Source organism: Sorex fumeus, unplaced genomic scaffold (assembly GCF_029834395.1).
Source record: "Sorex fumeus unplaced genomic scaffold, SorFum_2.1 ptg000169l, whole genome shotgun sequence".
Taxonomy (NCBI): domain Eukaryota; kingdom Metazoa; phylum Chordata; class Mammalia; order Eulipotyphla; family Soricidae; genus Sorex; species Sorex fumeus.
In genome coordinates, this window is record NW_026606226.1 from 12,598,274 (window position 1) to 12,613,553 (window position 15,280).

The window sequence follows — 15,280 nt, forward strand, 5'->3', positions numbered from 1 at the left end:
CTATGATTATCGTATGTATTGGCATGAATGTCATGAATGTCACCCAGCACATCGTGACTTGCCCCACAGTCCCAGAGGCAGGGTGGAGTGTTGAACTCTATAAAGGAAAAGAGTGGGGTTCGTGTACTAGCTCAGCTACGTCTTGGCTTTCCACGCGTCCTAGATCCCCTTCTGGGGAGCCTCCATCCTCGGTGCTTTGGCCTTTTCTGCAGTGAAATCATTCTCTGGGGCTGAGGATGTGACTTGGCTTTCTGGAGATGTCCCCTCACTGTGGTGATGGTTCGAATCAAGAGAAGCATGAATCCCATGAGGCCTGGGTATCTCCCACGGTGACAGACAATGAGGGTGGTGGAGTTGGCACGTAATACCACAGCTTGCCCGGGCCCCTTTCTCCTCACTCATTTCCACTCACTCCCTTTGCTCACTAAGCCCCACTCTAGAAAGGCCTTTCTTGGGCAAAGGATTCTAATTCTGTCTTCTGGGGACACAGGTGTTGGCCTTTCTCTGGGCTGCCCCCTGCAGAAACCCCAGCCAGTCAAGAGTCAGGTGACTGGGAATCAGGGACAGGTGGGGAAGCCCAAAGTGCCATGTGAGACTTGGGGACAGCATTGAGTTTGCTGGGAAAGGGGACAGTTTGGGGAAAGAGAAGCCTGCGGCCATGAGGCTTTCTGTGGGGGTCACCTCAGCCTAGGGCTGAGCCCCAGGGACCTTCCCAGAAGCATCACCCCAGAGAGGACTGAGGAACGGAGGCTTACCCCAGCTCACAGCAGCCAGGACTCTGAAGAACGCCGGAGGGGCTGGGGTGTCCCCAGGTAGAGTCAGCCGGGCTCCCCGACTCCTGACACAGTGAAGGAGGGTTCCCGGCAATCTTGTTGGCATGTCGTCTGCTCTCTGGCTGTCAATAGGCCAAGGATGTGATAGAAAGTCACAGCCAGAGTGTTCCCTGTGGCACCCGGGGAAGGTGGGCTGGAAGGGGTTAAGGCAGATCCGTGGTGCAGGGGCCGGGGGGTCTGGCTCTCTTTGACAGTTCTCTCTCTTCCTCCAGCCATGCCAGTCAGTCAGGGAAGTGGGTCCCCACAAGATTTAGGTCAGGGTGTGGTTGAAACAATAGCAGAGCGGGTAGGGCTCTTGCCTTGCGTGTGGCCGACCTGGGTTTGATCCCTGGCAGGAGTAATTCCCCAGTGCAGAGCCAGGAGTAACCAGTGAGCATTGCCAGGTGTGACCCAAATTCAAACAAATAAATAAACAGATTTAGGGCAGGACTGGGGAAGGGAAGGAGGGAAAGGAAGCAATTCAGAATTAGAGTTTTGGGGGTTCCTTGTCCTGTGTCTTTCTCCCTGAAACAAACCAATGGTATGGCTGAGAGGAGGAAAGGGATGCCTCCCGGGCATTCCTGTACGTAGCAGGCTCTGAAGCCCTTTCTTGCCGCCTGCCAGTAGCTGAGTTCTCTGAGTTCTGCACAAGTTTCTTTTTTGCTCATCAATGCTATCAGCCAGGCCGTCATGTGGCAATGGTCTGACCACATCCCCCTATCTCAACTGACATGTGCATGGAGAACATCTGACTTAGTGTAAAGAAAACAAAAGCTGGGAAGATGCATCTGCGAGGAAAGAGGGGAAGGAAGGAAAGAAGGAAGGAAGGAAGGAAGGAAGGAAGGAAGGAAGGAAGGAAGGAGAGGAAGGAAGGAAGGAAGGAAGGAAGGAAGGAAGGAAGGAAGGAAGGAAGGAAGGAAGGAAGGGGAGGAAGGAGAAGTTAGGAGAAGGAAAGGGAAAGGAAGTGGAAAGAGGAAAGGAAGGAAAGAAAGGGAAAAAAAGAGGGAGGGAAGGAGGTAAGAAAAGCAAACAAGGAAAAAATGCATACACAGAAAAATGTGGTCTTGTTGATTAGTGAATTCACAGGCATGTACATGCAGGCACGCACACACACACACACACACACACACACACACACACTCAGACTCAGACACACACAGTGGAGCGGGAGTGAGTAGGTGCTAGCCATCTACGACTTTGATTATCTGGGTGAGAGCCCCTCTCATTTGCATGCGTGTGTGAGACAGCCTTATCGATGCCACCTAGAGGCCTGAAGCTAGATAGCCAGACAGCACCAGGGCTGAAGCCCCAGGAGAGCCATGTCCGTGTCTGTGTCCGACGTCTGTGTTTGAAAAGGACCCTGGAGGCTGGCCCTGAGCAGGACCTGGTCACCAGCAGTCTCTGGAACGTGCCTTTCAGAAGCCATCCTCTCCTCACTTCTCACTTTGAACCTTTGTCAACCTCGGTTAGTTGCTAAGTCCCCCACTTCTCTCTGGCATTATCTGTCTGCCCCTCACAGTCCTCATCTCTCTGTCTTGAACTCAGAGAGATAGAGGGAGAAAGGAGGGGAGGGAGGGGGAGGGAGAGAGGGAGAGAAGAGAGAAAGAGTGAGAGAAAGAAAGAAAGAAAGAAAGAGAGAGAGAAAGAGAGAAAGAGAGAAAGAAGGAAAGGAAGGAAGGAAGGAAGAAAGAAAGAAAGAAAGAAAGAAAGAAAGAAAGAAAGAAAGAGTCCTAAGATCTTTAAGTGTTTTGCTTATAGGATCTCATTGCCACTCAGAATCTATCCGGGTAGGTAAAGTTTTGGGATCATACCAGGCTGTGCCGGTGTCTCCTCCCAGCAGGGAGCTCAGAATGGTGCTTCAGGGATGTACCTTGCTGGGAATTCAATCTGGGGTCGCCCATTAGGGTCTCCCCCAGGCATGGGTCTCGGGTCTCCATGCCTGTTCTGCAGGCAGGAGATGAATTCAGAGCCTGACACCAACTCCTGAGAAGTTAGTGGAGTCTGGATTGGAACTCAAGTCCTGCTGACTCTTTTTGGCTGTGCTCTAAGTGACGATACACACAAGAGTCATCTGCTTGGGAGTGAAGAGTCGACTTGGGCATGAACCTGAATTTCAGTCCCTGGTCTCCAGGCTGTGTAGTCTGAGCAAGTTACCCCACATTACTGAGTACCTCTCTTCTCACCGGAAATGATCTGGGACGATCATAGCACTCTGTCTCCAAGGGTTGGGAGGATTCGATTAGATCACTCTTGAACACAGGTTTTAGACCTGAGTGCTTTGACCAGTGGCTGCTCCTCTGATCCATATTTTGGGGGCATGGCGTGGGGGTCACACCTGGCGATGCTCAGGGGTTACTCCTGGCTCTTCACTCAGGAATCACTCCTGGCGGAGCTCAGGGGACTATATGGGATGCTGGGAATCGAACCTGGGTCTGCTGTGTGCAAGGCAAAGGCCCTGCCTACTGAACTATCATTCCAGCTCGATAGCACAGCGGTAGAGCATTTGCCTTGCACACAGCCAACATGGCCGACCCAAGTTCGATTCCTCCGCCCCTCTCGGAGAGCCCGGCAAGCTGCCGAGAGTATCTCGCCCGCACGGCAGAGCCTGGCGAGCTTCCCGTGACGTATTCGATATGCCAAACGCAGTAACAACAAAGTCTCCAATGGAGACGTTACTGGGCCCGCTCGAGCAAATCGATGAACAACGGGAGGACAGTGACAGTGACAGTGACATTTTCTAGCATACATGAAGGAAGCTCCAGGCCCTTGACCCCGACTATGCAGGAAAGAGGAATTCCCCAGGGGGTCCACACTAGGATTGGCTCCCAGCCCCACGGGAATTCCTGGGGGCGTGGGGGGGGGATACCAACACTTCAAACCAGAGAGGCCCTCCGTGGAGTTGCTCTTCCTAGCTCAGGGGCAGGCAGACAGGCACCGGGTACCTCTCTCTCAGGGTCAAGTCAAGGCACTGAGGCTCCCTCGGATCTCGAACCCATTAGCCAAGGGCCCAGAATATTCAGAATCCCAGGCACAGTCTTTCCAGCTCTCAGCAGGGCCAATGTAATGCTGTTCTCTTGAGTCCAGGGATGCTCCCGCACGGGGCTGGCTGAAGCAGGGATGGTCTAGGGACAGAAAGGCCCCCGATGCTGGGCAGCAGGGTGAGGCACTCATGCCTCTGTCTCTCCTCCCCTGAAGCCCACTTCTGTGTGGCAGGTGCTGAAAAGCCTCTTTCCTCTTGTGACCTAGCCCTGACCCACACAAGCCCAGCAGTCCTGCACTTTACCCATGCCAGAGACCATGGTTCTCTTATTTGGGGGGGGCGGGGTGGGGCAGGGAGCACACCAGCAGTGCTCAGTGCTTCTTCCTGGCTCTGCACTCGGGGATCACTCCTGGCAGCCTTGGGGAACCAGATGGGAGACCCATCCTGGAATTAGTCAGGGAGCCAGGGATCAAACCCGGATCGGCTGTGTGCAAGGTGAACACCCGACCAGCGAGTGTACTATTGCTCCAGCCCCAAGGTTTTCAGTATGTTCATACCCATGCACTGGCCTGAGCCTATTGCCCAGGGGCTAAAGCCAACTGGACTCAAGAAGTGATGGAAAAGATCATTTGTCTCCTTTCGAGGGGGGCGCAATGTGGAGGGTCCAGGTCAGTGGAATAAGATCCTCCAAACCAGAAAGGGTTCAGCTGTTCTGCCAGCCTGTGACTGTTGATACTCAGGTTCTTCGATTGTTCTGGCCATGAACCCAGTCAATTCCCAACATGTCCATCTTACCAGGGACAATCAAATAGTAATTTCTGTTAAGCGTTGTAAGCACAGTGACAGTTTTAAAACTTGAGAAAGGTTATTTTTGTTTTGTTTTCTGAGGTGGGGTGGGGTTGGGTCATACCCAGTATTGCTCAGGGCTTTCTCCTGGCTTTATACTCAAGGCTTACTCCTGGCTCTGTGCTCAGGGATCAATCCTGGAAGGGCTCAAGGGGAGCATATATGGTACCAGGGTTCAAGCTGGCATTGACCACGTGCAATGTAAATACCCTACTTGCTGTACTATCTCTTCAGCTCCATAAAAGTTGACAAACTTTTCAGGGCTGTGAGAGTTTAATCCGGGGCCACGTAGGGAAACATCCTCCTGCCCAGGAACCCTTCCCTAGGTCAAAGCAGCTCCTGGGCCCCCATGCCATCCATGAGCTCTGCTGAGCCCAACTCTCTTAGGAACCCGGTCACCTAATGCCAGCGCCAAGCTGTCCATGTCCTGCTCTGTGCCTGTGTCCCCTCACAGATCCTGCCGTCCCCCAAGCCCCTTGGATAAGACTGCCTCTCACCTCACCAAGATGGCGGCAGACGTTCCAAGGGTGGGCTTGGGCTTGACTGGCCTGGAGGGGACCTTGTTCTCCTCCCAGCGCTAACATTCCTCAGAGCAGCTCGTTTGGGATCTGGATGTCTTCTCCCTCCTGTTGCCCCTGCAGTCTCCAGGCCTTTCAGCAGGCAGCTAGGATGCCCTTCCTCCTCCTCCTCCTCCTCCCCATCCTCCACCCAGCACCAGCTCTTCTTTCAACACGGTTATGGAGAAAGACCTTTGGGCATCAATGGTTGTAAGCAGAAGAGTGTGTAGTGGGCAGTGAAGCTCAGTGGGCCCTCAGGGGGCATTTTCAGGGCAGGGCCTGAGTCAGGAAGGCGTGTCTGCGTTCCAGGATTGGAAAGATCGGGTGGGAATTCTGGGAAGGGGCAGAGAGAGGGCGGTCATATAAAAAACAGCAAAACTCTGGACCTGAGTGAGTCAGGATGATCCTTCCAACGGCCACTAGCAAGGGCAGACAGAGAGTCCCAGCATGCACTTGAGCAAAATGACAGATGATGATGGTGCTATTGACACCTTTTTATTTACAGCCATGGGGGAAAAAAAAAACAAACACCATAAACACCACGGACACACCCGAGTAGTCCTCCATGCTGGGGACTGACCCCACCCCTCGCTGTGTTAGGCCTGTGCTCAGGCCCCCAAGCCTTCCCTGTGACATGCCTCTTCACAGCTTTCGGGGAGCTGGAGGTCAGGGACTAGAGCAAGGAGGCCCCCAAGGAAGAACATGGAAGAGGCAGTATAGAGAAAAGTCTAGAAGAAGGACTCAGTGGAAAGTCCTGAGCCAGTCTGGACACAGAGAAAAGCTTTCTAGTCAGACGGGGGTCCTCCTCTTACTGTGGCTTCCTTTCCCTCTGGACTCGATTTCATAGGCGTGCCTTCTTGTCCAAATGGTCTCAGACTGACTTTTCACTGCCTCCTACCTATGTTCTCTCTCCTAATTGGTTGTTCTTGCCATGTTCTACTCCTTCTCTGAAAATTCTCTCGGGGTCTGTGGGAACCTCTTTGCTGCAAACCTGAGTTTGACCCTGCTTATCCACCTCCACCCCAACTTGATCATCTGCCCCACCCTTGAGGGGCCAATGATGCTAACCTCTTTCTCTGGGAGCTCCACAAGTCAAGTACGGCATCCACAATCCAGCTCCTCGAAGGTCAGGGAACTGGGGTGTTCTCCCTCTTCCTTAGCAAAAGGGCATGGTTAACTCAGGGACTCGGGGTCATTGGTATGGGCAACCATGAGGCCTTTCAATCCGGTACTGTAAGGCTAGGTACCCGATGACAGCTCCAAAAGCATTTGGATCTGGTACTAGAATGGATCCTAAGGGAAATGGGATCAGCATAATAACGGAAAGACAAACGGTTCTGAGAATCCCGGCTTTCCTCTAAACAGAACCTGAGTTCATCCATCTCCAGGGTAGAGAACAGAGAGGCATCCCAGCAGATGTCCAGCTAAATGCTGCCCCAGCTGGGCTGGGGGTGATCTCAGGCTCTGTGGTAGGCCTTGAAACTGCCTCTCCGGCCCTATCTCTGCTCACTTCCCAAAGCCTTCTGTGCTCCACCAGGCTTCTGGCGGCGGTTCAGGAATGCTCCTGATCCCACCAAACACAGGCGCCCAGGGACGTTTTGCTTTGAAGTCCTTTGTGGTCCTCCTTCTGGGCAGAGAAGGGCCCGGGGAGAGGAGTGGACAGTGCTGGGGCAGGTGTCTGGAGGCCTCTGGAGACACTGCCCAACAGTCTGTGCCGGGGGGCTAGGTCCCGGCACAGACAAGGGTTTGGTCACCCTCTGGAGCCTGCAAACCCAGCCCTGGGTCCAGCAGGCTGGGAGGCCACTCTGGCTTGCAGACGTCTGGCTGTCCTCTTGCTGCTCCTCACATGGCAGCCCTAGCGACGCTCTGTGTCTCCTCATTATTTTCTTCTCAATAAGACATGGGAAAGTCTAATAAGAGTAACGAACCCAACTTTAAACGCTTTTGTTCTGGAGTTTTAAGTACTTCTTTTTTTATTTTACCCTTCTCTGGAGAGGAGGCACACCTCAGTGCTCAGGGATCACTCCTGGCAGGGTTTGGGGGACCATATGCGGTGCCCAGGATCAAGCCTGGGTTAGACACCTGTGCCAGGCAAACACACTACCCATTGTACTATGTTTCTGGCCCTCACCAAGGGTGCCTGTAATGAACTTAACTCGGATACGGTTTCTGCCTAGGTGCCAGGGTTAGGGCATCAATATAGGAATTTCATTTTGCAGGGGGGTATCTCGCAAGTGTTCTCAGGGGATCTGCACCCCCCAGTGGTTCAATGAAGGCGCCCGAGAATGAGGTGCTTCTCTGGCCCTGTAGTTTCTGGGATCCAATGAGGGTTGGTTAGACATGTGCCAACCTATGAGTCTCAAGGGAATCATCCAGCTGCTAACAGGTGCCCAAGACACCCTTCCTCAAATATCCTGGACATGTGCTCACACCCGTGGTTACTTTAACGTGTGCCTGTGAATAGCCCATTTCCTCTTCGTGATAGTAGATGGCATTCTTGCAGCTTCGACAGGAACCCCAGGTTGTGGGTGGCTGCTGTTTCTTCTGAAAAGTGGGTCACCACATTTCGTGTCATTGTTGGGTGGGGAGAGCACCGTCTGGTTCCTGGCTTTCAGTGGGGCACAGAATGGTGGGGGGGGGGATGTTGCAATCCTGGCGCTTTGGCAGTCGAGGTTCTGGGAAGGATGGCCAGGACAAGGTTCCCCTCCACCTCCTTTGTCTCACCATGAACCCCACTGCTTCAGATGGGCATGGGGGGGCATGCATGGAAAGACAGAGCTCCTTCCAGAAGGACCCACGCCCACCCCCACCATACACACCACCCAGCCGTGATTCTGCGTCCTGCTCGCTCTTGCTGAGCCAACAGGATTAAGACGTGGAGGGGAGTCGGGGTGGACAGTGTGACAAGGCTGTCGGGAAGGGGGGTCCTTGGCACACCAGCACCCCTCGTGTGGAGTGCCCTGGCAGACCCCCGAGTCTGGCCTCTGCTCTCTCAGCTCAGACAAAGCTGGAGCGGAAATGAGGAGGGACAGGGGAGTTTGTCAGCACTGGCCCCATCTTTCCCTGGAGTGACCTTGAACTCCATTTCTAACCTTTGCGGGTGGGTCTCCCCAGACTCACTCCTGTCCCCTCTCAGCTAGGTGGAGGGGTGAGCACAGCTCTTAGTAGGGGGTCCCCGCTTATTGTGAGAGTCCAGGGTACCACCTTTTGTCCTTGGTTGTGCTCCCCGCTCTTCCCCTTCTCCCTGGGGTCCCAGCATCCCCAGCCAACCTAAGAACACTCCGTGGGAGGCACGGCCCGAGCCCCCTCCTCACCCCAACCACTACCCACTATTCACACTCAGGGTGAATGTGCCCCCGAGCTGAGTCCTCCCAGGCCACTGCACAGACAAGCTGCCGCGGGCCCCTGTCCCGGAGACGTGACCGTCCTTGTTCATGTCCCGTCTCATCCCACAGGAGGCTCTGTCGGTGGTGAGCGACGACCAGTCCCTCTTCGACTCGGCCTACGGCGCGGCCGCCCACCTGCCGAAGGCCGACATGACCGCCTCAGGGAGCCCCGACTACGGGCAGCCCCACAAGATCAACCCGCTGCCCCCGCAGCAGGAGTGGATGGCCCAGCCGGGGCGGGTGAGCGTGAAGCGGGAATACGACCACATGAACGGATCCAAGTAAGCCGCGGCCCTGATGCCTGAACCCGGGGGGTTGGGGGGTGGGGGGAGCGTGTCGGACAGACCCACCCACACGAAGGAATCCAGGTGCCCGGTGTGGGGGCCAGGCAGGGTGGGGGCTACTGGGTCCCCCCAGCCCCGCTCAGACAGACCTGCCCAGCTCCCCTGCGGCACAAAGGGGCTCTGGTGCTCAGCAGGGAGCCTGAATGGAGAGAGGGTCCCCCTGGTCCCCCCACGTCACCCTCCCAGGCTGGGCTCTACACAGACACCCCTGCTCTCTGTTGGGCTCAGGGATGCTCTAAGCAGAGAGTTCAGTGACAGGACGGGCTTTCTCTTATTCTGTTTGCTATTTTTTGTGGGGGTCCCCTCTATCGGTGCTCAAGGGTTTCCTCCCAGAAGTTGTTCCTGGTGGGGCTGGAGGGAACCGGGCAGTGCCAGAGATCAAACCCAGTGTGCAAATCCTGCAAATGTCCTTTCGAGCTATGCCACAGCCCGGGGGGTGCTTGATTATTCCTGCTGGGAGCATTTTCAGGAAGGGGGGTCAGGATGCCTAAGCAGAGCCCTTATTCTGGGACAGGGGCTCTCCAGTGATACTCATCCAACTGAACGGGTGGTTTGGGGCTCAGGCCCAGCAGGGTGGGGTCCCCAAGGCCATGGGACTGTGCCCCTTCCCCCTGAGTCCTCTCCCGTGCCCAGTTCTCATAGAAGATGCTTCACCTTTGGGAGGGGGGTGGGGAGGAGGTGTGGGAGCAGTTCAGAGGTGATCTAGCGACTCCTGCAGCCAAAGTCCCAGGGTGGTGACAGGGGCACCACCCAGCACCCAGAGAGTTCAGTGACAGGATGGGCTTTCTCTTATTTTGTTTTCTATTTTTGCGGGGGTCCCCTCTATCGGTGCTCAGGGGTTACTCCCAGGAGTTCTTCCTGGCAGGGCTGGAGGGAACCGGGCAGTGCCAGAGATCAAACCCAGTGTGCAAATCCTGCAAATGTCCTTTCAAGCACCCAATGCTGGGTGCTCCCTGGGCCCTGGGAGTTTTCAGGCAGCTGTGCAGGTGGGGTCACAGCTGGGGTGCTCAGAAGCTTCGTAGGGATGGAGAGAGAGGAGGCCAGAGAGAGCAAATCACAGAACATGCATCAGCTGTAAGGTGGGCCAGAGGCCGGCCTGTCCACCCCTGCTCTGCTGACCCAATGCTCTGACCACCTGCTCCCTGCTTCCTAGAGCCAGGCTGCAGTGTGTCCACGGCCCGGACAGGGATCCGGCTGATGCTTTAGGGGAGGGACCCAGAAAGTGCCCGCAGAAGGAGCTGCGAGGAGAGGAGGGGAGGACATTCGCCAGGCACTGGACCCCGCCACAGGCCCAGGGCCCAGAAGCCTGAGAAGGCCCGGGTGACAGGCTGAGGAGAGAGAGTTTCCCCTGCAAAGATTCAGAGTACAGGCTAGGGAGAGAGAGTGCGTCCTGCCCTGCCAGGACCCCGGGTGACAAGCAAAAGAAAGAGAGAGACTCTGTCCCCCTGTGGTGCCCGGCACCAGCCTGGACCCTGGTGTTCATTTTCATCAGCACAGTGGCTGGCCGACCTGAGTCCTTATCCACACACAGAGGGAGCGAGCAGAGTGGAAAGGAGAGAGTTCGGGGAACTCGGCGGAGGAGAAAGGATGACGAGGCTGTCAGGGGACAGGAAGGGTGGGCCCGGAGGATGTGTCTCTCCGTTGGAAGCATGCTGGGGGCTGCTCTGTGGGAGCAGAGAGTCAGAGGTGACTGAACTCCCTGCCCCACGCAGGAGGGCACCTTGAGATGTCCCTGTTCGCGGTGCCCTTTCTCAGGGCCAGCCCCCAGGTGGGCACGTCAGCCAGGCTTTGGAATCTGAGGCTCAGGTGAGAATTGGAGGTGGGAGTGGATGCTTGATGCTTGGGCATCATGTCTGATGGTAGGGGTCGTGAATAAGGAACCAGTCCAGAGAGACAGGGAGGGGCGCCTCCCCCAGCCCCGCCTCTGGAACGCCCAGACCCTCAGTGATGGGGTCCCCAACATCCCCCGAGGACAGGAAAGTGTTCCTGGAAGACTTGAGGGTTCCCCCATGTGCTCCTCTCCTAAAAGAGGAAAAGGACAGCGAGGGCCAGAGGGATAGCACAGCAGGTAGGGCGTTTGCCTTGCACACGGCCAACCTGGGTTCGAGCCCCTGCATCTCATATGGTCCCCGAAGCACCGCCAGCAGTAATTCCTGAGTGCAGAGCCAGGAGTAACCCCTGAGCATCGCCAGTTATGACCTCAAAAGTCTAAATAAATAAATAAGTAAATAGATAAAAAGGAAAGACAGCCCAGGAAAAAGACCCTGGCCTTGCACGTGGCCAATCCCCTGAGCAAAGAGCCAGGAGTCAGCCCTGAGCATCTCTGGGTGTAGCTCAAACACCACATATACACATTCACACACATAAACACATACACATAGACACACACATACACACACCCCACACACACCCTATCCCAGTACATTCCTCATACTGGGGGGCTTCATCGTCACCCCCTGCTCCCGATGATCATTCCTCCTCTCTGTCCTCAGAACGTTCTAGCTCCCCTGTGATACACAAAGGCAGGTGGGGCTGTGAGGGGCTGAGGGATGGGGTCAAACTGGCCCTGGAACCAAGGCTCCCCTCCAGGTCCTGCGGGTGGGTCCCCACCTGCCTGGAGACTGCATCGGTGTTCACGCTCTCATGCATACCCCACGAGCCAAGCACTCCAAGGGGCTTTTTAGCTATCACCCTCCTGTCGGGCTCACCCCAAAGCCTCCTTTGTTTGTTGAAAATTGACAGCCCACTCCTGTGGAGGCCTTGGTGAATCTGCTGTAGGCAGAGCCACTGCCCCTATACCCCACAGCACTCCCCAGCCCACGCCTCCCCCAAGTGACCCTACACCCTGTTTCTCACTTCCTCCTGAAGTCTGTCCAGAGCAGCTATCAACAGCCTGCCTGCCCTCACCATGTTCTGAAACAGCTCATGCAAAGCCTTCCCAACCCTCATGGGACCCCCTCATCCCTCGGATACCCCCTTTGTCCCCTTTACTCCTTCCCTCTGCACCAGCCCCTGAGTTTCTGGCCAAGCTCGGGCCCCCCAGCACACTCCTGCCCGGGTGTCTCTTTCCTGGCATTGCTTCTGGCAATCCCATTGCCCTCTGCCATCTGACTCTCTCGCTGCTTCAGATCCCACCAGCCCCAGCCACGCTCATCCCCACCTGGAGTCTTGACTCTTCCAGGCTCTTATCTGCTCCTTGCGGAGATCTGGATGGGGGCTTTCCTGCGTCAGCCGAGTAGCACCAGCTCCTGGTAGGTGCTCGGGAAACAGCTGTGACATGTGGCAGGTGTGAGTCGCTGACCACAGGCAAAGGCCATGATGCTGAGTTAGAGTCCTGCCGCTCACTCTGATAGAAACTTCAAGGGAGGCCCAGAGCCCATGGCCTTGCCCCAGACAGACAGACAGACAGACAGACAGACAGAGCCTGTGTGTGTGCTCAGAAGAGCTGCCCCTGTGAGCTGAACTCCTTCCCTGCCTTCAAGAGAAACCTCCAATGTTCCAAGGTACTAAGGGACAATGAGGGTCCCTCGTAAAGCAATTCTAAGGTCAGAAACCACTTGGCAGCCACTTATCTCACCAGGCTGGAGTGCTGTAGTACATTGCCCTGGTTCCCGGGACATAAATATGAAGCCATCCTGGTTTCCAGGAAATAGATGTGACGTTGACTTGGAGCTCAGGAAACAAATGACTTTAGCTCCATGCTCCTTGCAAACAGCTGCCTTTCTCACTTAGTCTTTGGATCCAGATGATGGCAAAGTGGGTCCCAAAGAAACAAAGTCGCCTCACTCCTACACCCCGATTTTGGAGGCAAGGGACACACAGGTTGGTTTGAGGAGCTCAGGTTAGACACAGCTGCCCCAGCATCTCAGAAATCTTCTCAACGTACCCATGAGTTAAAGGTAAAGGTAAAGGTAAAGGCCCTCCCGTTGATCGTCGATTTGCTCGAGCGGGCCCAGTAACGTCTCCATTGGAGACTTTGTTGTTACTGTGTCTGGCATATCGAATACTCTCGGTAGCTTGCCGGGCTCTCCAAGAGGGGTGGAGGAATCGAACTCGGGTCGGCCATGTTGGCCGCTTGTAAGGCGAACGCCCTATCCGCTGTGCTATCGCTCCAGCCATGAGTTAACACAGGACAAGTGGGCAGTCAGGAGTGAGTGGTCTCAGCAGAATCACTTGGCTCAGTACAGACCTGTGCCAGGCTCCGTGACTTTGATCTTGCTAATGAAACGATAGGCTTAAGCAGTCGCTGGGCTATATCCATCTCAACCTCGAGCCTCTTCTGTCCTCTGAGGATGACATAACGGCACTTGGCTTCATGTGAGTGGTTCGATGATTTCCAGAGACCTAATTCTCTAGAACGCAGAAGATATTCCAGGCAATGAAACCAAAGCAGCTGCTACAGTTTGGGGTCTCTCGGCTCTTGCCCAGGACATGAGCTCTTTGGTGAGGCCACACACGTTGTCTCCTGAGCATCTGAAATGTGGCAGATCCCAGACTGTTCTGTGCTCAAAAGCCGAAGGCATTTGGGTTTGGGAGACCCAGTCCAGAAAAGTGGAACATAAGTCAAGGTTTCTTCACTCTTAGGATCATGTTGAAGAGAAATTCATTCTCAAGCCGTGTGAGGTTTAAAACAAAACATTTTAAAATATTATTAAGCTCTAATATATATGTATATATGTATATATATTTTAAGATTTAAAGTGGGTTCCTTCCACACTCTTTCACAGATCAGTTATTCTTATTCCTTCATTTGGGGGACACACCCAGCAGTGCTGGGGGATCAGGGAATGCTGGGGCTTCTACCTGTCTTGCACGTGTTCCAGCCCTCTGAGTTCTTTCTCTGGACCCCTGAGTTTACCTCTTTTCATCGCTGGAGCCCCCTAGATGGAGAGTCGGAAGGAAGTGCTTGGTAGGGCTGCACCCACAATACATGCTTGCTCTGGTGGCCAGCAGCCTTGTGGGAAAGTCAAATAGGGAGCCTGAGGTTTAAGGACACAGAGCAAAACCAGGCCCCAGGTCTAACTCTCTCTCCACATCTCCCTGGGTGAGGGTGAGTCTTCCTGGAATCACCAAAGGTTCCTTGCTGGATAAAGATGCCAGTGACCTGATCTAAGCTCTGATCTGCAAGTGACCCTTCACAGTGTCCTCTCCCCTCTCCATGCATCACAGATGCCTGAAGTTGATGGAGGGAGATGTAAAGGGTTTTCTTGCCTCATCTGCCTGGGTACAGGACCCCAGTTCCACAGAGCCTGTCACAGACTGGTGCACCAGTTCGAGGTGCCCTAGGAGACACCCAGAGATGTTCTCATGCGCCTGCCTTAATGATGAATTGAAAGCAAAACAAAACATTTAATTGGGCTGAGAAGATAGCTCAGCAGCTGAAGCACAGATGTTTCCATGCTGAAGGCCCAAGATCAGAACAGGTATGAGTGATCCCCAAGCACTGAGTAGCCCCCAGAGCATATCTAGATGCCCCCTCCAGGCCAAGCAACCAAACAAAGCAGACTGAGGAACATCCACCCCACAAGACTGGAGCCTGCGGGTCTCTACCACATAGCCCCTTACAGAGATTCTGGAATCCGTGGGTGAAAGTGTCATACGTACCTGGGTGGGAAGCCACATGGAGGATTCTTGGGAAGCTGAGCATGGGGTCTGTAAGGGACGGAAACCACTGGGGGTTACGGTCATAGCTTCACTATGGGTGATTTCTTTCCTGGAAATTCGTTCTTCACGTAGTATGTCTCCTCTTCAAGAAAGGGAAGTCTAGTGCGTGTGTGGGGTTGGCATTCTCAACCTGCCACTTTTTGCTTGTTGTACAGCAGGTTCTGGAAACACCAGTGACAGGTCTGATTCACTTGGGTGGCCTTTGAGCCGCCCTGAGTTGAGTTATGTGGGGTGTCCTTTGACAGTGAGGAAACGGGGCTCCAGATTCACAGGTCTAGATGGTCAGCCCTGAGCCAAGTGGCCACATTGAATGGAGAACTGGAGAAGAAATTTGTCTGCTCCAAAGGCTTCTGTTTGATTTTATTTCTTGTTTTAGGGTGCCAAACCTGGTGGTGCTCAGGGCTTACTCCTGGCTCTGCACTCAGGAATCATTCCAGGCAGTGCTCAGGGGCCATAAGGGGTGCCAACGTTCAACCTGGGTCAGCAAGGCAACGTCTTACCTCCTGTACTGTCCTCCAGTCCCTAAAGGCTCCTCTTTGAGACTGGACTGATTATCCAAATACCTGCAACTTCTCACCTTGCTTAAGCCCTTGTGGAAATCGGCAGCAGTTCCATTTAAAAATGTTTTTCTTTTAGAATGTGTTTTCCTTTAAACCCCGACCCAGCAGACTGCCTGGTCAATACAGATCCA

At 54.5% G+C, this 15,280-nt stretch overlaps 1 protein-coding gene across 1 annotated transcript in view; it reads left to right on the forward strand.

The window, feature by feature from the left end:
* FLI1 (Fli-1 proto-oncogene, ETS transcription factor) overlaps positions 1-15,280 on the forward strand; it is a 123,373-nt gene that overhangs the window by 54,971 nt on the left and 53,122 nt on the right. The window contains exon 2 of the mRNA XM_056107571.1: positions 8,651-8,862. Within this exon, the coding sequence (XP_055963546.1) occupies positions 8,651-8,862 (212 nt within the window). The remainder of the gene's footprint in view (positions 1-8,650; positions 8,863-15,280) is intronic.